This window comes from Cyanistes caeruleus, chromosome 17 (genome assembly GCF_971803275.1).
Source record: "Cyanistes caeruleus chromosome 17, bCyaCae1.hap1.1, whole genome shotgun sequence".
NCBI lineage: Eukaryota > Metazoa > Chordata > Aves > Passeriformes > Paridae > Cyanistes > Cyanistes caeruleus.
Window position 1 is genome coordinate 2,947,106 of NC_141717.1, and position 21,761 is coordinate 2,968,866.

Genomic DNA, 21,761 nt, shown 5'->3' on the forward strand with positions numbered 1-21,761 from the left:
CCTTGTAGGAAAATTTTAAATAAAATTCAGCAAGGAGAAAGCTGGATTAAGAAAGATTAAACTTGAGATAACTAATCTTCACATAGAAGTGTGATTTTAGAGAAGACAGAGACAGAAATCCTGGTGTATGTGAAGTCAGGGATGAAAGAGCAGGAATGTGATGAGGGAAGTGGAAGTAGGGACCATGATCTAGCTGGCTGACATAGCAGGTTATTGAGTAGAGGCAGAAAATGGAAGAGAACCTGGATGTGAAGCATTTGGGAACCAATCCTTTGCAGAGAAGGAAGGAGTGAGTGCATCCATGCACAGGGAAATGTGTCCAGGAGGAGGAGGAGGAAGCAACTTCTTCAGTAGAGTCTTTTTTCTGTGCAAACAAAATGAAATCCAACTTGTTCAGGTCTCACTGTCAGGAAATGTAAGATCTACAAACACAACATGTCTCTTGTTTTTCAATTGCTGGAAATCATGTAATGGTGACCCATCAGTTATCCCATGGAGCCACATGATGGATGGTAGTCCATGGATTAAGGAGTTCCACTGACTGACTGATCCAATGCTCTTCTGAAGGATTCTAATTTAATGCTTAACTTAAATAAAAATTAAAATGGTATTGGTGGTGAAGTTGAAAATTGACACTACCTTCTTCAAGTTCCTCGTAAAATCTTTACCCCATGATATGATTCAAGAAACAGCCTTCAATTAAAAATTGTGTGCATTTACCTTTGTGTACCTGCCTAATTCTGAGTGCAGGACAGGCTTGTGCTGAGGTAAGTCAAGGGCACCAGCACAAATTTTGCTCCAGCCCCTTTGAGACGAGGAGAGTGAGGGGGTGCAGGATAGAACAAGTCTCAATTAAAGAATTTGGAAACAAAATCAAACATTTAAACCAGCGTGGCTAAATTTAAATCAGCTCATAGCTTGTTGTCTGAGGTGATGAGACAGAGTTGCTGAAGGATTTTGGTTTAACAATTGCCAGCTGTTCTAACAGCCAATTCTGTCTCAAATGCTACTTTCTTTTTGCATCTTAATTGTTATTATTACCTTCTTTCTAGCTTATTGGTCTAATCCTTAGAGTTCAGGCATTTAAAATTCTCAAAAATGGTTTAACATGTTCACTGGAGTGGTCAGGTTAGAGAAGTGCTGGGCATTCATACTTAAAATAACATTAGGGATCTGTGTTTAAAATAAATTTTAATTAGCTGGAGGGGTTCCCCTCTAGAAGACATGAGTGCAGTGTCATTAAACAGCAGTGCCTGGGACAGGAATCCAGCAGGTGAGCTGCTCTTGGATGGTTTTGATGCCTTCTGGGGATTGGGATGTCACTGGAACTACTCAGAAAGTTTTGGGGCTGCTGAACTTGTGCTTGTTTGAACCTTCCCTCCTCAGGTACATAAACACAAGTGACACTGGGACACACAGAGCCAGTTGTCTTTACAGCATTTAGAATGTGAATTACAGAGCTCATTTCACACTTGTAACTTCTGTCATGGGCTCCTTAACGTCTGAAGCATCAGTTAATAAAAGTAAATTTCAATAGATGTTGTTTCACATTGCAGTGGCCTAATGTGTTTGTTCCAGGGCTGTATTTATTTTAGTTGACTTTTTTCCCTGCACACAGAAAGGGAAATCTATCTGCCACAGAAAGAACAGCATTTTCACTTAGGTCTCTCCAGAGTGGAAATTTAATACTCTCTGCCTCCATCTTCTTATTTGACAGATAATGTCATGCCTTCATACAAAACCAGTGAACAAACAGACGAAAAAACCTCCTTCAAAAACAGATTCCTGATGTTGAGCAATACTCAGAACAGGATCCTGTTGAGTGATTATGAAGTGTAGAAAAGCTGAGGGCAAATAGTCTTAAACTGTTCTAACACAGGGGCTGAACTTGTGCTTTGTAGTGTCTGATGCTGCTGCCAAAGCTCAGCCCAGAGCCATGGGCTGGACGTGCTGGACTTGTCCAAGTGAGCTTCAGGCCAAGCCTGCAGTCTTAAACAATCAGTGGTTTTTCCCCAGGAGAAGGTGAGGTCTGGTGGAAGGCTGGGCTCTCCTCAGTGAGGTGGCCACTGAGGTTTCCCTGGTTTTTTGGTTTCCCTGGTTCCCTGCATCACCTGTGTGTGTTCTGCCATCTCCAACGCTGAAAGCAGACTGGGGAGGTTTTGTCCTAATTTTTCTGGTGGAATATCATCCTCTAACAAGCTGGAATTCTCATTAGCTCCTGAATCAATCTGTGCTGTCACAGCAGCCTCTGAGGGCTTTTGAATTCCAGGGTGCCACAACTTTTGTGCTATTTAACCTTCCTGTTCCTTGGCTCGCAGTAGTGTAAAGGCATTTTCTCCTAGATTGTGATTCCAGAGTACTACATGCAAGTCCAATGAGGAATTCATATAGCTGCTCTTTAATATGTCTTTTTTTTTAATTAAGCTGATAGGATCTTAATCAGCTTCTTTGTTTTTAAACTCTCTTGGAAGTGATCAGTGAGTTCAAAAGTTATTGTGAGTGTGTCCACAGAGTGTAAGTATACATAAGCCTTAATTTCCATGGTAATCCCAGCATTTAAAATACTGTGGATTGTCCTGTGGGGGAAAAAAGGATGTTTTTTATAGAGTTGCTTCTTCAGGAGAGGAAGATAGCTGAGTATATTTATTTGTAATTCTTTGGCAAATGAGATCAAATTGATTTCTCATCTGGAGAGGGAAAAGTCTGGACTCTGCAGTGTGTGTGTTTTCTCTTGGGTGGAAGCTGGAAGCCTGTGTATCTCTTCAAGTGATTCAGTTTCCATAGTGGGTAAGGATTTAAGAAAGCCTGGATAATGCTGTTAATGTCTCAGAAGACTTGTTTTCATGACTTTTTTATCTAAGCACGTGCCCCTACTAATTTTTCAATAAAACAGTTATTGTTGCCTATATTAAGAGCCATTACAGTTGCTAAGTTTAGTTCACACATTTGTAATGCACATTACATATTTAATTACTTGAGGGGGAAAATGTGAAGGAAGTGTTACTTCTACCAGAGCCCTGATTATCAAAATGCAGCATCTCTGTGCTGAAGGTTGCACTCCATGGGTCATTCACAAGGGAACATGGTATTACTTAGAATGGTAGATAAAATGAGAACCAGAAAGCAAAATTTTGCTCTCTTCTGGATTAATTAAATGCTACTTTTCCCTGTTGTTTCCATTTCCTGCCTACAATGAAAATTACACTTCCATACATCTGTATGGTGGGAGAGGTTGGTTGGTTGTGGTAGCCATGTAGGTTAATGAATACCTAAACATCTAAATTATTTACCAGAGTTCAACCCCTCTCTGACTTCAACTTATTTTAGATTTTGTACAGTGCAATGTGAGACTCATCAGAGTTTGTCATATCTCTAAATAATTTGGGGTTTAAGGTAATTTGGCCTCTTCAGAGGATTTCATCTGGTGACTGCTGGCAATGAAAATTTCTACCAACAGATCTTCAGTATTACCTTTGTGTCCAAGGACACAGTGTTTCTGCTGAACTCAGGACCTCTGTTCTGGAGCCAAATATTTTGACCTAAAATGGGATTGATGGGAAAGAGGGAAGTAGAGGAATTAAATTTTTTTCCCCCTTAGTTTACTGTCCCCAAGCATGAAAATCCCATTTAGCCTTATATAGGAGCCTGTACTGTATATCTATTACAAGTAATTATGGGCTTATATGCCTGAAATTTACAGCACTTCTCTTTAGACTGCATGGATTAATAGCCAGGGTGGGTTCTGTCCTGTAGAATCAAAGGCTGAGTTTTCCCACTTGGCATCTTGAGTGTTGCTCTGTCCTCTGGCAGAAAAATATCTGTGTCATAGAATATGTGCACGTTGTGGTGACTTTTGGCATGGCTGGTTTTACTCCTTATTCCCATCGAATTTTAATTTTCTCTTATTCTTTCTCTTTTCTATAGCCCTTTTAGGGTCTCCAGCTGGTGGGATCCAGAATTCCATTGGTTCTGTTGGTACAGGCCAGCAGAATACTCCATCACTAAGTAATCCCAATCCAATTGACCCCAGCTCCATGCAACGAGCCTACGCTGCCCTGGGGCTGCCATATGGCAACCAGCCCCAAACACAGCTGCAGCCCCAGGTCCAAGGCCAGCAGCCAGCACAGCCTCAGGCTCACCAGCAAATGAGGACCATTAATGCACTGGGTAGGTGGAGAAAAGAAAAAAAAAGTTAAAATAAATTATGTTGAACTTTTAGGATAGTCTGGTATTTTGTTTGGTCAGGGTAGTGACTGTCTGGTCATGTTGTTTATTAAGTTAAAAATACATTATTTATATACACTGCCATTCATTTACATTTGAATATTAGAAAGTTTTGAATGTAGTGCTTTGGCCAAATAGCAGGACTTTGAGTTTCTTTTAAAATATAGCACATAGCTCATTCTGTGAGGTGATGAGACAGAATTTCTGAAGGATTTTGGTTTAACAGTTGTCCCCTGTTCTAACACCCAATTCTGTCTCATATACTTTTTTTTTTTGCATCTTAATTGCTAGTATTACCTTCTTTATGGCTTATTGATCTATTCTTAAGAGTTTATGAATTTAAAATTTTAATAGACTCATTTTTGTAGTTCAGACTGAAGGTAATTTGTTCCATAAATAGCCACATATGTGCAGCACAGTAGGTATTGTTATAAAAATACTTAACTTGATCAATTGCTTCTTCTGTTAGCCAGGTGGGTCAGTAAAGTGCAGTTTCATCATATTATTGTCAAAATTGTGAACTGTGCACCAATGATGTTTAATTTTGCCCCAAAGGAGCCAACCAGATGAACCTTCCTGCAGGAGGAATAACAACAGAACAGCAACCGGGTCTAATTTCTGAAACTGCTCTTCCAACATCCCTTGGGACAAATAAGTAATGCACACATTTTCATTCTTGCTCAATTAAACATTTATTTGCATGCTTATGAACATAAATAAAGAGCATGCTTTAAAAACTGATTATATTGGTGTGGAGATGGTCAGTCACATGTACAGCTCTGCTCTCTTTCCTGTTCCAGTTCCAGAGCTGAACTTTGTGCCTCCTGAGAGCCCCACAATATTTATTGCTTTTAAATGAAGTCCCAAAGGAAGAATATTTTGTATTTTTAAGTTGATAGTTGTGATTCTTTACTATTCACTCTGTGAATGTGCCTTGTAAACTCCTGAGCTTTGCTGCTTCAGGGGTTGCAGTTTGTTGATGCCAAAATTTCACTTTAAAGAATGTTTGATGCAATAGCTAAAAGAGATTAAAGCAACAACTCAAAAATTACTTCAGGCATCAATCCTATGACAAAACTCTGTATTTTGGTACTCTAAAAATCCCTTTTCTTTTGATTTTAGCCCACTAATGAATGATGGCACAAACTCTGGCAATGTTGGAAACCTCAGCTCAATGCCAACGGCTGCACCTCCTTCGAGTACCGGGGTAAGGAAAGCATGGCATGAACATGTCACTCAGGACCTGCGCAATCATTTAGTGCATAAACTGTAAGTATTCAACAAGGCTGACTTTTTCCTCAATGTTTTTAAAGAATTTCAATACAGTAGTTCTGCTATTAAGCTGAAAAGAAAGTTTTCAGTGGTGGTTCTCAGGTGCTATGCCACTCAGGATGAGTTGTTACCTTTAATCCTCTTCAGTTCGTTCTTCATGCTCATTAAGGAGTGGGCATGGAATTAGTTTCTATTGCTAGTAAATTTGCTCTGCTGTGGTGAACAGTTATTTAGACTCCAGACTCTTAAGCCTCACTTTATTTTCATCATTTGATTTGTTCTAATCTTGTGAGAAATAGTAAAATATTAATTTTTTAACCATTTTGGTATGCTTTTACATATCTGGTATGTAAGGGAACATTCAGGGTGATTATCATAAAGCTGTATTGATTTGGGTTTTTATTCTGAAGATCTTTTTCTATTATTGTTCCTCTGTCCTTGCAGTGTCCAAGCCATCTTCCCCACTCCTGATCCAGCAGCACTGAAGGATCGCCGCATGGAGAACTTGGTGGCTTATGCCAGGAAAGTGGAAGGAGATATGTATGAATCTGCTAATAGTAGGGTATGTTGCTTCAGTCCAACATGTGGAAGAAATAGCATCACAAATCTTAGAATTGTAAAGAAAAGCACAGGGAATCATTTCACTGCCCTCTTCATGAGGAAAGTTGTGTTTTCAGTGTTCGTGTAGTTCCAAGCCATGTGATTCATGTCACTCCGAGCTAATTCACTCCTCAGCTCTAGACACCATCACATCCATCCCAACTTGCATCCTCCTGAAACTGTGATGGACATGCAAGAAGCTTGGAGCACAGCTTGCAGTTCTTGATGCTTCCCTTATGGAATTGCAGTAGTTTTAAAATTTTCCTCTTTACCAGTGGAGGTTTTTTTTAGGACCAAGTGCTGTTCCACTGTTTACCTTCCACCTGTAGGGATAGAATTAATTCTCCTCTGCTCTGCAGCACCAGGAGTAGTTGGGCTAAGACATAAGAAGTCAGTTTGCCTACTTTGTGGATGGGAAAAAGAAACAGAATTCATGTTGTAGTTGATGATTTTTGCTCTGTCTGCACAGAGATGTCAGTTCAAACCTCTCTTACTTGAAGGGAGCAAACCCCTGCTGATTGACAAGCTATGGATATGACATGGTAGTAATTCTACCCCAAAGGAACCACTCCAAGAAAGTTTTCATTGGGAAAAGACAACAGTATTAGTACCAGCAGTAACAACCAGCAAGATCATGATCAGAAACTTGAGATCCTTCCTTAAGCAAGGGAGGAGCATCTAAAGAGAGTAGTTAGTGGCATTTCAGGTGATAATCAGATAGATGATCACATACACTTCTGCCCCTCTCAGCCCACCTGCCAGAAGAGCTGGAGGTGGAAGCACAGCTTTTATTTCCTAGAGGTAAATAGGCAGTGGCCATACTTAGAGTGCTGCTGTGTCAGTGTTGGTCAGTAACCACTTTGTATCCTCCTTGTAGCTACTAAGAGGTTGTTTACAAGGAAGATTTGGGTGTGCTCAGCCGTGGCTACCCTGGCAGCTTTAGGGACCAATTTTAGATAGAAGGAGGATTTCATGGTCACAGCTGGTTGTCTAAATACCTTCTCAGTAAGGATGAGCATAGCAAACTCCTGATTGTAAAATTAAATGCTTTCTGACAGACAAACACCCAAGAAGTATCTTCTCCTCACCCCTCAAAACAGCTGTCAGAGCCTCATGGCCAGAAGTTTCTGTTATTGGAATTCATCTGATGTATTTGGCTCCAAACAGCAAACTTGGAAGAAGGGAATAATTCAGAATGTGTTAACGATGCCGTGAGGAATTACATCCTTCTTTTTGAGGAGCTTCCATTCTACTTTGACACTGAAAAACATATTAGTAAGAGGCATCGTTGTAAGGAGTTTAATGCTGTTCTAGCAGTGTGTGCTCCCTTTCAACACAGCCTTTGCAGGAATCTTTGCAGTGGGAAAGCAACACAATATTAAATTTACAAATAAGAACTTAAAACTGAAATGGCTTGAGAAGGGGAGGGGTTGTAAAGCTTTTAAACTGAACAGCAGAAAGTGTTTGCACTGATTTTTGAGAAACTCTGAGAAGTGACCTGAAAAACAATGCTTTATATTGCATGACTGAACTTTCTTAACAAGGCTGCTGAGGAATACATGTCTCATATTAAGTTTTTTGGAAATTAATTCAATCCTGCTGTAATAATAAATTCTGGTTTTGATAAATATTGAATAAAAACAAAAGGATTGTGGGCAGCCATCACTCAGCCTGTGCTCTATGTAACCCTGGGTTCTAAGAGCATGATGACCCCACAAAAGAAATGTAGCCTTGAGAGTTTTGGGGGGGGGGTTTCTGCCTTTAACAGGTGCATAATCTCATGCACTTGGAAGATGTGTGTCCAGCAATTCCTGACAAGCAAAATTGTCTACGTGGTGTGCACCGTGACTGTCTTATTGGATCTGTTGTCAGTGTGGGTTGAATGAAATGGATTTTTCATCTTGTACAGATGTAGTGTTTACTTGTCTCTGCCTGTGGACTATTTTTCACTGAATTTTCTCCATTCCTTTGAGGTTTTGTCTGGTTTTGTTTATCCCTTGCCGTGATTGTTGGTAGACTCTTTCGGAAAAGAGCAATTCCTTTCTTTATGTAAAAATTGATCTGTCCTTAACATCTGTCTCCTGAAAGTTTATTCAGTGTAACAGTGTGCTGGGAATATCTTTTTCTTTTGTCTGTGGATTAGTGGAAATGTTTATTATGAAAATAACATTTAAAAATCATTAACACTTAGAAACTAAATCACAGCTTCCTGGGTTTTGCTGAAGCAATAGAGAACCTCCAGCCTTCTCCTTTGTCTGCTAATTTACTCAGAGTAGGTGTGCAGGGTAGCCTTAAAGCAAGTGTGATTTCTGGAAGCTTTTTTTTTCCCTTTTCTGCATTAAAGCAGAAAAGATTGTCTTAATTTACAGGATTTTGAAAAGAAATATTTCTTTTTCAATTAGGTAAGCGTATACATTAAAAAAACACAAAAAACCCAACCAAAACCCAGATGATGGTATTCAGGTAGACTTGAATGAGTTTTTCTCCTGCTGATTACTCTTTGTTTTCCCCTTTTAGGATGAATACTATCATTTATTAGCAGAGAAAATCTATAAGATACAAAAGGAGCTTGAAGAGAAGCGGAGGTCTCGTCTCCATAAACAAGGGATGCTGGGGAACCAAGCAGCCTTACAGACCCCCGGGCCCCAGCCCCCAGGGATTTCCCAGGTGGCTGCTGCCATGGGCCAGGCACAGCCCGTCAGGCCACCCAGTAAGTGCTGCTGGAGCTGCTTCTGCTTCTCAGGAGTCTTTGGACTCAATCCTGAGGTTGTTTTTAAAACTGGTTTTGCTGACTGTTGTTGTGTTGTGTTGCAGATGGGCCTATGTCCATGCCAACCGTGCCTATCAGTCGTATGCAGGTTTCTCAAGGTATCTGTTTTCCTCTCTAATTGTAATTTGTGGGTTCAAAATAATTGTTGGAGGGAAAAGCTGATCTCACATTGGGGTTTTTGGGTGTTGGGAGGGAGGAACTACTAGGGCTGCCTTTTTTTTAGCACCATTCTTTGGCATTGCTCTGTGTGTCAGTGCAGTGTTAACAATATGGATCCAGCACTTTGCTGGGGAGTGGGAATTAATTCAGTGCTTCCAAAGAGAGGACAGCTCAAGCAAGAATACTGTGGATAATCTCATTTAAAACACTGTAAAGGGGGAAGGATGTTGGCATGTTTTCATCAGTTAATTAGCCAAAAATACACCTGTAGCTGGAAACACAGCACATTAGTCCTAAAATCTGTGTAACTAATGATAGCCTTTCTTGGTTTCTGATGGAAGGTGCATCTAAAAAAGCCTTGGAGCTTGTTCACAGCACTTGTCATTACTCACTGAGGCTGCTGTGAGCTCATGGGTGTTTTTTTTCCAAAAAACAAACCCATGATTTTTAGGTGCTGCAACTTTCCTAAAAAAAAAATGTCCTCAGCTATTTTATTTCTTGGTTCAGAGTTAGTACTAAGTCAAAATTAGTGTTGAAATGTCCTTGGGAAATTAAATACTTTTAAAATTCATTTGAATAGGAGAACAAGTTGATAACAAGTATAGCTCCATAATTACAGCTTTAGACAAGTTTTTTGGAGGGATTCAATTTTTTGTATGAAAAGCACAACCCCTGTTAAAGCATTTTGCCAGCTTTTGTCCTGATTTGAGGCTTGGAGTTGCCTTCATACATGCCATATGTATTTTTATCATATTTACTTCAACCATTTCAGTGAGCCCTGAATAAGACATTGTTGTTTCAAAGCAAATGCCTGATTTTAGGAAACCATCCTAAGGTATTATTTATAAATAGCATCCTGTCTCTGCAGATCATCCAGCATCCTCTGCAGATCATCTACTCTTCATCTTTTGCATTTAATTTTTTTTTTTTAAGACACCAAAAATTGTATTTCACTAGTATTGCTCTAACTTCTTGCATCCTAATTTGTCTGTTAAGTCAAATAACTAAAAGATAAAGCGCAGGGCGGTCAAATTGCAGTCGTAATAACTGTTAATTTTACAGTAGAATATAGATCCATAAATTCTGCTGACTTGTTCCTAATGAGTTGTTTTGGGGGTGCATTTGCAGGAATGAATCAGTTTAACCCCATGTCCATAGGGAATGTACAGATGCCCCAAGCACCGCTGGGACCGCGGGCGGCGTCTCCGATGAACCACCCGGTGCAGATGAACAGCATGGGCGCCGTGCCCGCGGTTCGTACCCCTTCACACCCTGCTCTGCACAGCCTCAGCCTACCCCTCACCTCAGCCCCTCTGAAAAGGCCAAGCCACAGAGCAGGGCTGCAACTTGTGGGCAAATTTCATGGAAACGCAGCGAGTCTGACAGGCTTTTTACCGAGGCGTTTGTTTGCGATATTTACGTGTTCCAAAAACACCGAGCAGATCTTTAGAGGGGCACGTGCCACAGGTGCAGTAATCCCCAGCAATCTGTGGAAGAGCATCTACTATCTTTGCAGTATATAAACCTTCTTTGTTCCTACATAAAAACATGTTTTTATTCTTTGGAAAAACAAAAATATTTTTAGTTTCCCTGGATTATCTCTGTCACCCCAGAGAACAAAACAGAGTTAACACTCTGAATACTACCTGTTAAAAATAATGAATGCTGTGGAACAAATGCTGAAGTTATAGGCATATGCCCACTTCCAGTTAGTGTAATTAAGTCAGTTTTCCTTTTATTTTTTTTCCTATCTTTTGATTGATTTCAGTGTATTTTCCTTCGTCCTGCTCCGTAATCCTAAATGGTAATTAGTTAATCTGGGTGTTAATTTTCAGATGGCAATGTCTCCTTCCCGAATGCCTCAGCCACAGAACATGATGGGAGCTCATTCCAACAACATGATGGGTCAGGCTCCTACCCAGAACCAATTCCTGCCCCAAAACCAGTTCCCAGCATCCACTGGAGCTATGAATGTGAACAATGTGGGCATGGGTCAGTCAACAGCCCAGGCCGGGGTGGCACAGGTGAGATGGATTCTCTAAGATTCATTTGCTCTTAATTATTTTCCTCTGATTGATTTACTTTACTTTTATTTGTTTATTTGTCTTTCTATATCCATTGTATGATGTAGTCACCCCAACTTTGGGGGCTCCTGGGTTACATCTGCCTTCTTCAGAAGCTCTTACATAACTTATCGACATCTGTTAATGGGGGCGCAACGCCCTGCAATTCCTGATTTAAATCCCTTAAAAATGCATGCTGACGAGATTTATAGGGGAAATATCAGAAATCAGTTTATGGGATGCCTATGAGCATATGTTTTGTCTCTGTGTGGACCCAAGTAGCTAACTTTAAATCTAGGATTATAATAAAGTTGTTGGGCAAGATCTTCTAAAATTTGTTTTTAACTTCTTTGCTTCTGGAGAGAAAATTGTTGGGTTTTTCCTGTGACATTTTTCTGTTGCAGTAGTGGTCAGTGAAGTAGCAGCTGTGCTTATGATGCCAAGGTATCTGCTTTTCCAGAGGGAAAGGCTTGTTTTTTAACTCAGAGCCCAAGTAATTTAGGCTAGTTAAAACCTCCAGAGTGCTGAGAGATTACTTAGATCAGGTTATGAAGGGCTCTGTTGAGTCAAGTTTGGAATATATTCAGGATGGAACATCTACAGTTCCATGGGCCCTGGCTCAGTTGCTTGACTGCCTTTGTGGTGAACATTTTTTCCCCAATGCACTTAGTTCCATAAAACTGCCTCTGTAAAGACAATATAGAAGTGTGTTTTAAATTTGAAACCTCATCTGCGGGAAATTAACTGATTTGTATTTCTAAGAGTAACATTTACATTTGGGGATGGAGTATTCCTTTTTATCACCAGTTATCTGATGCAATCTTCAGTAAAATGTATCACTTAAAGGTTTAAGTACATCCAGAGTACTTTATTGTTGTTGCTCTGAAAAACAAATCCCAGGTTTTCTGAAGCATCTTGAGCAGTTTAATTAGAATTAAAAAGAAAACAAAAAGACTTCTTAAGTCTTGCTCTGTACAAAAGCACCCTTAAATGTGTTGACCTGCCCTCTAAAGCACAGCTGCCTCAGAGTCCTGGCCTAAAAATGGGTATTTGCTCAAAACCATTTTGTGTCAAAGCCTGACCTTTGCCCAGCTAATGGCACAATTTAGAGGCTGCCTGTGGGTTTCTGTGTTACTGGGATTGTGAGGATTCCCTCTCAGTGCCAGTGGAATTAATGCAGGATGTGCATGGCACAACTAGGTCTGGGAGAAAGGTCCTTGAGAGCTGATGGCAGCGGTGACAAAAATCGGAGCAGTCACTTGCAGCAGCAGCATTTGTGGCTGATCTGCTTTGCACTGACAGTATCCTGTCAGAGAAGGCTTCAGGGCTGTGATTGAAAGGCTAAGTGTGATTCCAGGCTCTGTAAGACTCTTTCTCTCCCTAGCAGGGGCAGGTTCCCAGTGCTGCTCTTCCCAACTCCATGAACATGCTGGGACCGCAGAGCGGGCAGCTGCCGTGTCCCCCGGTGACCCAGCCCCCCCTGCACCAGACCACACCTCCCGTGTCCACTGCTGCCGGGATGCCACCGATCCAGCACCAAACCCCCCCGGGAATGACTCCTCCCCAGCCAGCAGCACCCACCCAGCCATCGACACCGGTCTCGTCCTCGGGACAAACTCCGACCCCGACGCCGGGTTCTGTTCCCACGGCCACGCAGACCCAGAGCACCCCCACGGGGCAGACTGCGGCCCAGGCCCAGGTGACACCGCAGCCACAGACCCCTGCCCAGCCCCAGTCTGTGCCAACCCCACAGCCAGCCCAGCAGCAGCCAACATCTGTGCAGGCACAGCCACCTGGCACTCCAGTAAGTACCAGCCGGTCCCCTCTGCCTCGTGTCGTGACATCCCACGCGTGTCCCTGTCTGTAGCACCATGTCCTGAATGTATAGAGCCCATAGCTGTCCACAGCAGACCAGAGGGTTGGTTAGAGATGTATAAAATGTGTGTGTTCAGATGTTCTCAGCATTGTGTGAAGGAGGGGGGGTTGAATGGCTGAACTGCTCAAAGTAAAATTGGCAGCAGTGCTCAGAAAGACGAGGTGTAACAGGCCTAATGCGCTATTTGGCCGTAACCAGAATCTTTTTTCATCCTGAGATTTGCATAGTTTTTTTTTTCCTTTTAAGATACAGCCAGGGCAAATGCACGTTTCAAGGAATGTACAGTGTTTTACTGGGCAGGTGTTTTCTCTGTAAAAGAAGCCTCTTTGCGGCAGAATTCTTCCTTGGCTTCTGCTCTGTAAAGCAGAGCTATTAAATGTGTAATATCAAATCTTGGCTACAGTGACCTGTATCCATGTTCTGCACTGTTGTAGAATATCATCTCATGTCTCTTTTGTGCTGTTCATTTTTAGTAAAGGAAAATATTTCTATATATGCAGTGTCTTTCTTTTGTACTGTTTTTACAACAGCTATCCCAGGCAGCAGCTAGTATTGATAACAGGGTCCCCACCCCTGCCTCAGTTGCTAGTGCTGATACGAATTCCCAGCAACTAGGACCAGATGCACCAATGCTAGAAAGCAAATCAGAAGTTAAAACTGAAGAAACTGAGCCAGAGACTAGTGAGACACAAGTGGAAGCTAAGACTGAGGTAAATGAGATTCTCTACAGCTTAACTGAAAGCAGTGATAGATATAAAAGCACTTAATGATGTGTCTGACTCGGTGAGCTAAGGGGCGAGAGGAGGGTCGTTACTGCAAAGTAACTCCTGAGGAAAGCCATGGATGGAAAGTGCTTCAACAGTCTCAAACTAATATTTTGATGGCTGAAGTTTGGGTTGTAGATGTAACAGTACCTCTCGTTGCGTCCTTTCTTAAGGTGGAGGAGGATTTACAAGGATCTTCACAAATAAAAGAGGAAACAGATGGAACAGAGCTGAAGCAGGAGCCAATGGAAATTGAAGAAAAGAAGCCTGAAATGAAAGCAGAGGTTAAAGAAGAAGAGGAGAGCGGCACTAATGGAACCACTTCACAATCAACATCACCGTCTCAGCCCCGCAAGAAAAGTACGTGTATGAAAACCGAGTTCCCTTGTGTGCTTTGCTTTCACTAACATTTGTTTTCCACGGTCTCAGCTCCTGCTGGGAGGTCTGGTTTGCACTTGTGTTTCCAGCACTTGGAGCTCTGGGAGATCAATACTCTGTAACTTAATATTGAAAGTAGGATTCCTTTAATGTTACATGAATCAGGTGAGAAAAGCAAGTCACTGTGCCCTTGATCTCAGCAATGCCTGCCCAGAAGGACCGAGGCAGTAAGGCAGTGATTGCTGGAGGAATTATAAATAAATCCCTCCCTGTACATCTTGGTGCTCTTTGAGGAGAGCTCATTGTAGATAAGAGTGCTTTCAGTAACCAAGGATATCCATCGCTTCTCTTTCCCTGTTAAGAGGCTGCACACACCACCTTTATCCTGAGTTTTGTCAGTCACTTTTCTGAGAATCGGGCACTTGAACTCTCCTGAACCTGTGTTCCTCCTAGGCTGGACTGCTTAACATTTATTTTAGAGTCCTGTGTTTTCAGGACTTGAAAGTTTTCAGTGTAGTGTTCATTTGCTCAGCAGTCTCTTAAATTAAGCCTCAGTGTCAGCACAGATTGAGGCGTGATTGCATCTGTACTCAAGAAAATTTCATGGTATTGCAGTTTATATAAATGTTTGGGTGCCTTGTGTTAGTAAGAATAAGATTATTAAAACAGAAATATATTTCTCTGCTTGCAGTGCAGGCTTTGTGGCAGGTTGCAAGATAAGTTTTTGGACTCAAAAACCTTTGCAGTTTTGAGACCTCTGTCTTTTGGCATCTGCTTTATTGAGGTGATGTTTTCTGTGGTCGGTTTTTAGTTTTCAACCAAAGGGAAGCTTTCAACGTGATGCAGCTGTCTAAAAAATCTGCATTTCCTTGATGTGCTTTGGGCTGCATTTGGTTCCTAACCATAATCTTTTTGTAATAAATCACAATAAAACACATTTCCCTGCATATTGATGTTCTCAGCTGGCAGCAGAGTGGGGCACCCAAACGAGAGCACGCTGCAGAACCAACTGGCAGAGCCTTTTCCAACCCAAATGTAACACAGGGAGTGGAAAACTTATTAGTATTTCTGAGCCAGTGATATTCCCAGTGGAAGGAATCACTGCTGCCTGGTAGGAATGTGCTTGCACAGGGAAGGTTCTTGCAGAGTCAGTTCAGGCTGGGTCACCACGTATTCCAACTCCTCCTTCAGTGACACAATTTTATCTTGGAAGTTTTGTCACTCAGTAACTGTGCAGTGCAAAGCACGTGCAGTGTGGGCAGGTACAACCACAGACTCGAGTTTAAACAGTGACATTTTCTCAACAAGGACTTTGTTTAATGTTAATTGAGCATTGGTATTAAAATGCTGAATAAACCAAGAGGTATTGGAGAGGAATTACTGCCGAGTGTGCTGAAGGGACAGGTGAGATTTTAAAACTACTGAAGGGACTGATCAGGAGTTATACATGGGTTGCAAAAATATTGGGAATTCTTCCTCATTCCCATGCAGGCAGATTCCTGAGGGCCATCCCACAGTGAATTGGGAACATAGCAGGCACTAAGAGGAAGTGCCATGGACTGTGTGCTGTAACTTAGCAAGCAGAGCCTTAATTTGCCTTTTTTTACAAATCTAATGTGAGCAGGAAAGGGAGGTGGTGTTTCCTTGCCTCTTCCCTTGCAGTCTCAAAAAACCCACTATAATATTCATTTGGGCAGCTCCTGTCTCCTTGTAGGTGGCAGCTTTAGTTTGACCTTGAAGATGAGTTGTACTGCTTTCTTCACTTCTTTGTAAGACATAATGGAAAACTTGCAAGAGCTTGGGTTTGAGGTGTATTTGTGTGTTGTCCTTGTAATTTCAAAAATGTCTTATCTTCCTTTGTGAATTTTCTCCTTAGCAATCATAAGCAGACTTGCCTCTATTTGAAAAAAAGCAAAAAAATTTAAAAAGGTAGCATTGTACTCTTCTTTGGTAGATAATACGTCATGGTGAGTCAGGCAAAGATCCCATTTTCTTTTTACTGCCCACACATCCAAGACAAAATGGGATAACTGGATGCCAGCTCCTTACAAAGGTCTTTGAGCTACTGGAGGAGAACTGAGAGCATTTAATTTTGGAAAAAGGAGAGAGGGAAAAACAAAACTTCCTTGTAAAATCCATGTACAGGGAGATGCCATGATCAAATGTGCTGGAATTAGTCATAGTCCTTAGAGGCAGAACAGCTGAAAGCAACTTAATGTTTTTAGGTAAAGTAATAAATTGAAGTAACAACTGGATTTTTGTTTTGATTTCTTTCCAAATTTCAAAATACAAGTGTGTTATAATCTTTATCAGTAAAGATAATTAGGCTTTAAGGAACTTGGCAAAAGTCACACTGGATCTCTGTAGTTTGAGTTTAAAATAAGATTGGATTTGCTTTGAAAGATACTGTAGCTTAGTGGTGTGTTATTCTAGGAGAAAATTCTAAAAGCAGTGTCAAGCAGGTAGCCAGAATAGGTTATTAAAAGGTACTTTTTGACCTTTACATTTCATTAAATGAAATAATTGAATCAGAGCAGTGGAGATTACTGTTCCTCATTAATGGAATTTAATATTTATTTCTGTTCTCGAGAATCCCATAATATAATGTGTAAGAGTTGTTTATAAAACTTTGGAGTCTGTAGCAAGGGAAAAGTGCCTGCATGTATGGTATTGATAAATATGGAAGAGAATTGCCATTTTGTTGGGACTGAGATTGTGGCAACAGCTGAAATGATCATACAACCAAAGAGTAGTGTTAGCTTAATTTGTCTTTCCTCTTTTTTGTGTGTGCCTACTCTTTAAAATCATAGATTTTGATTTAAATGTCCCAAAAAGCAATTTATATCATACCAAAATACCATTTGAGTGAGAAAAGCAATGATCAGCCTCAAAGGGGTCACTGAGCTCTGTTGATTCAAGTGCTTTTAGCAGAATTAATTGCTCCATTTTATTGGTGTCGTTCTCATTTCATCCAGGTAGATAAATATTAGATGCCATCCTGCTTTCCTTAGTTGTCTTTTTTTCTCAATGATAGGCATTCTTCCCTATTTAAAGACACTGTTCCTAAGGAAATAAATGTAATTACACTGCTGAGATGCTCAAAGAGCTCTCCAAGTTATCATTATTTTTCAGAAAATGTATTGCCTTTTTTTGTCCTTGTCAGCCACTCCTGAAAGAATCATGGCTGTTGCCATGCCACTGTTGCCAAGTGGTGGCATAGAAATCTGGAAGTATTAACACTTTCAAAATCAATTAACGATCCATCAGACCAGGACTGTTTGTACACTGTGGCCAGGAAAATCCCAGTGCCAGCTCTCAGGACATCTGGTCACTCTCTGTAGAGCTGGCTCCTCATCCCTGCCCATTGCAGTGGGTTTTGCTGGAAAAGGCTTGGAAATAGCGAACGAGGTTAGAAGGGAAGGGAGGGAAATTATGCTCAGTCTCTCCTTTGAGGAGAAAAGGTTCATTCATGTTGAAACAATTGATTGAATTTGATTCTGTTTAAGTTTTGAGGGGTTTTTTAATGCTCTAGAATATGTATCATTATGGGTTAGAGCTGTTCCCATCTCCCTATGGAAGAATATCTCTGATATTCTCTTGGGATCTGATAAATACAAGGCTGTGTTTGCCTATTGGAAGTGAGGTTTTGCCTCTCACCAGGAAAACCCTTCGCACAGTTTTAGTTAACGTATTTCTTTGGGGTTTTTTTAGGGGAGTCAAGAGATTAGGAAACGTGGAGGGCACTTTTGTAACCTTTCTGACTTCCATTACCAGTTTTCAAGCCCGAGGAGCTGCGCCAGGCTCTCATGCCCACCCTGGAAGCTTTGTACCGGCAGGACCCAGAGTCCCTTCCTTTCAGACAGCCTGTGGATCCCCAGCTTTTAGGGATTCCGGTGAGTTGGCATTAAAAAAAACCCTATAAAATATCCTCCTGTTTCATCTTTACCCACATAAACATTTTACCTTTATTCAACATATTGCAAACCTCTTAAAAACTCAGGGCTTTGCGTGTCTTGCCAGGATTATTTTGACATTGTGAAGAATCCCATGGATCTCTCGACCATCAAGCGCAAGCTGGACACGGGGCAGTACCAGGAGCCCTGGCAGTACGTGGATGATGTCTGGCTGATGTTCAACAATGCCTGGCTCTACAACCGCAAGACTTCCCGGGTCTACAAGTTTTGCACTAAACTGGCAGAGGTGTTTGAGCAGGAGATTGATCCAGTCATGCAGTCCCTGGGCTACTGCTGCGGGCGCAAGGTGGGTGGTTCAGTATCCCAGGGGGGTGTTCTTCTTCCCAACTGCCCAGACAATGTTGAATTCTGTCCAGTCTCCAGCTTTGGGTACTCTTTTTTTTCAAAAATGGATATAGTGGATGGAAAGGCTGCTAAAAGTTTGGCTTTCTTATAAATGTGTTCAGGGCTAAAAAGGTCGATAGCAGCTCTGCTCTTCTGTTATTATTGTTATATTTTTTTCTCTCAAAGGGACACCTTCTTTAGTTTTAAGTAATATTAAAATACTTCCCCGGTTTCCCATGTCCATAAAGCAGAGGTCAAAGGGTCAAACTGCTTTTGGAGTTAATGGTTGTCACCAGATAGAGAGAGCTGTGCTGGTACATTCCCAATAGCTGGAAAAGTGTGGTGGCCATGGCAGTGTCCTCTGATACCCACAAGCATCAGGTTTGTTTTATAAATCCCTGATGAGCAAAATCCCTCATTGTAAAGCTGCTTTTCTCCCTTGTTTTGCAGTATGAGTTCTCTCCCCAGACCTTGTGCTGCTATGGCAAGCAGCTGTGTACAATTCCCCGGGACGCTGCCTACTACAGCTACCAGAACAGGTAAGTCCTTGAATCCAGGTTTTTTCCCTTACTCAGGAAGTGAGATCTCTTTTGAATTCTCTGCACATACAGGGGATAAGGAGGATTTTTAACTTTTGCTTTCCTTTGTCAGCTAAATCAGGGAAAAGGTCTTTTTTTTTTTTATCTTTCCACGCTGTCCTTTTGCAGATGACTCTTTGTTTTTCTGTGCTGCAGAGTGAGGCACAGTGTTCCTTAGTGCTTGCTCTTAGCCAGGCTGCCCCTTGCAATGCTTCAGTGCAGGTCAACTTGTCCATGTTTTCCATAAAATGAGGGGCAAGGCTTGCTGGAGGGAGAAGGGCAGAACTGCCAAAAGGCACTGGGAAATCCTGTTACCTTGCTCTGGGAGAATTGTGAAAATATGCAGGTTTTTTTTAAAAGTTAGTGCCAGAATTTGCCAGGTAAAGGGTACAGTAATTGATTCTAAGACTTATGTTTCCCCTTCCTAGTCAGTGCTTAATTATATTTAAATTAGCTTGGAAATAGCATTAAAAACTACCCAGAGATTCCATGAGAAGCTGTGAAAATTAAAATTTCTCTTATTTTTCAATGAATACTGGGACCTGGTGTTTCTATTATTATTAATAAACAATTGTTAGATTAATTTTCCATTTAATGCATAAATCATCAGTGTTAAAATCACAAAGCAAACTCAAAATTTGGCTTTAAGTTTGATTTCTTAGATGATTTGTGTCTTCTCCCCCCCAAATAAAATGCACAATACAAATGGGCTGAGACAAAAGCTTTGTTTTAAATAGGGAAAAGGAAGTAATGAATTGCTTTCCAGAGGCTTGGCAGCCTTCAAGCCCTGCCAGCTGTGAAGTCACAGAACCAATTCAGACTTCCAGCACTTGTATTTCATCTTTTTGGGCCATCCCTTCTCTCCAAACATTCTCTTGAGAAGCTTTCAGCTTGTTGAGCCCCACGCTGGAGCAGCACAATGTGGGAGAGGAAAATGTGTCATCCCACCTTGTGTGGGGGGCCTTGGGTGGCCTTTGAGAAACAGAAAGTATTGACAGGCAGGAATAAATTCATGAGCTCTCATAAAAGGTTTTATACAGCCACTGTGGACTTTGAAAAGTCGGGCTGAAGAGAAATAAAACAATTAAAATGTATTTAAAGAGACAGTTCAGTACTGGCATTGGGGAAAAATAACCCTTAAATACCATCACTGTCGGTAAAATTTAAAATACTTTTCATATTCTGCATCCATGTTATGAATTCTGTATTTGGAAAGAATAGTAACTTCAAATTGATTTGAAGAAGGGCTCATTCTTCTTTCAAAACTGCCTTCCCAATTTAAGTTTGTGTTAAATAATTTGGATTATTCCATGGAAGGCAATGTTGGTCACAAGCAAGAAGTGCAGGGTGGGTGGAGCAGAAAATTCCTCTGCACTGGGGGCTGTAATATTCCACTTTTCTGCCCATTATAAACATGAAAGTCCATTTAAGTCATATTTTTTCTGCTCATCCAGTTGCCTTGAGAAAGGTGCAGGGGTTTGTGATTTGGGATTGAATTCAGGTGGAGTGTGAGGTTTTCTGTTTCAGGCCACTAAATGAAGTGATGAATGGGACTTTGGATTGGAGCTTTTAAAAAGGCATTTCTAAAGATTAATCACCATATTGTTTAGTAACAGTCCATTTTGCATAGAAAGCCCCCATTCATCAGCTCTAAACCACTCAAATTCCTGGGACAGAGATCTTCAAATCTTAGATGTTCCTAAACAAAGTAATAAATAAGTGAAAAACAAATTCTATGCTTCCAGCAGATCTTTAATTGGTCAAATATTCTTGAATTTTCTGTGTACAGAACAGGCAAAATTGGATGCACTTAAAGTCCAGTGTATCACATGACTAAATTACAACTAAGAATATTTAGGCACCATTGAGTAAATGAATTCAGGCACTACAGTTCAATCATGAAGTTAATTATTTGGTATAGAACTGTTTAGATTCCATAATAAGGTAGAAATTTAGGTTAAAGAGTTCAGAAAATGTGCTGCATGTGTGAATTATCCAGTTGAGAAAACCAAGTGGTGTTTCATGTCAGTGCTGCCATCCAGTTATGAATTTAGAATTGCCTTTACACTTAATTACAGTTGGGAATTCACCTGTTAATGCTGAGATTGAGCATTTTCTGGACTTTGGTGTTGAACCATAATGTTGCTCTGTAATAAACAGGAGTCACCTGAACAGTCTGCATTTGAAAAGCTTCCCATGTTTGATGTGCTGCAATAAATACATTCCTTGGGGTTTCTATGGCTGCTGTAACTAGAATATTGTATGTTTTTTATGGGTTTTGCTGAATATTCATGGTGACATGCAAAAGGCAGGACTCTGATTCTGAGGGTCCATATCCATAATAAGTTACAGTTATTGCTTCACCTTGGTTGTTTTATGGACAAATGTTCATGATCTTTAGGTGATTCATTTTCACTGTACTTCAGTTTTTATTTCCTCATTTTAATATCATGGATTAAAGCTTAGAGTGCTTTGAAAGCCCATAAATTATTCTGAAAATGGATCAGAATTAGCCTCTTCTGGGACTGTTTAAATGTTGCAAATTATTAATAGAAGCCTTGGCCATGGATTTTTCTGGCCTCACTCTCCTGTATTTGGGTCCTCCTGACTTTCAGTCCTTCCCAGTCTGACTCTTAAAATGCTGAGCAACTGTGTTAGTAAGGAAAATAGTGCTGGGAGTTTTTAATTTAAGAAAAAATGAAAGAAGCACATTATAGGGAAAAATAAATGGTAAAGGATATAAAATTCTGAACCTCTTATGTCTGTTTTTTTAAAAAAA

The 21,761-nt window shown here is 40.8% G+C and overlaps 1 protein-coding gene across 21 annotated transcripts in view; it reads left to right on the forward strand.

The window, feature by feature from the left end:
- Positions 1 to 21,761, forward strand: part of CREBBP (CREB binding lysine acetyltransferase) — a 93,944-nt gene that overhangs the window by 52,624 nt on the left and 19,559 nt on the right. For 4 of the 21 annotated variants that reach the window (XM_086854278.1, XM_086854290.1, XM_086854292.1 and 1 more), the window contains 14 exons: positions 3,925 to 4,167; positions 4,780 to 4,879; positions 5,347 to 5,493; positions 5,941 to 6,058; positions 8,614 to 8,806; positions 8,911 to 8,964; positions 10,154 to 10,278; positions 10,861 to 11,049; positions 12,473 to 12,892; positions 13,495 to 13,674; positions 13,902 to 14,088; positions 17,881 to 17,999; positions 18,127 to 18,366; positions 18,855 to 18,943. In XM_086854278.1, coding sequence (XP_086710404.1) covers positions 3,925 to 4,167; positions 4,780 to 4,879; positions 5,347 to 5,493; positions 5,941 to 6,058; positions 8,614 to 8,806; positions 8,911 to 8,964; positions 10,154 to 10,278; positions 10,861 to 11,049; positions 12,473 to 12,892; positions 13,495 to 13,674; positions 13,902 to 14,088; positions 17,881 to 17,999; positions 18,127 to 18,366; positions 18,855 to 18,943 — 2,404 coding nt within the window. The remainder of the gene's footprint in view (positions 1 to 3,924; positions 4,168 to 4,779; positions 4,880 to 5,346; positions 5,494 to 5,940; positions 6,059 to 8,613; positions 8,807 to 8,910; positions 8,965 to 10,153; positions 10,279 to 10,860; positions 11,050 to 12,472; positions 12,893 to 13,494; positions 13,675 to 13,901; positions 14,089 to 17,880; positions 18,000 to 18,126; positions 18,367 to 18,854; positions 18,944 to 21,761) is intronic. The other 17 variants (XM_086854279.1, XM_086854275.1, XM_086854293.1 and 14 more) reach the window with 7 other exon arrangements.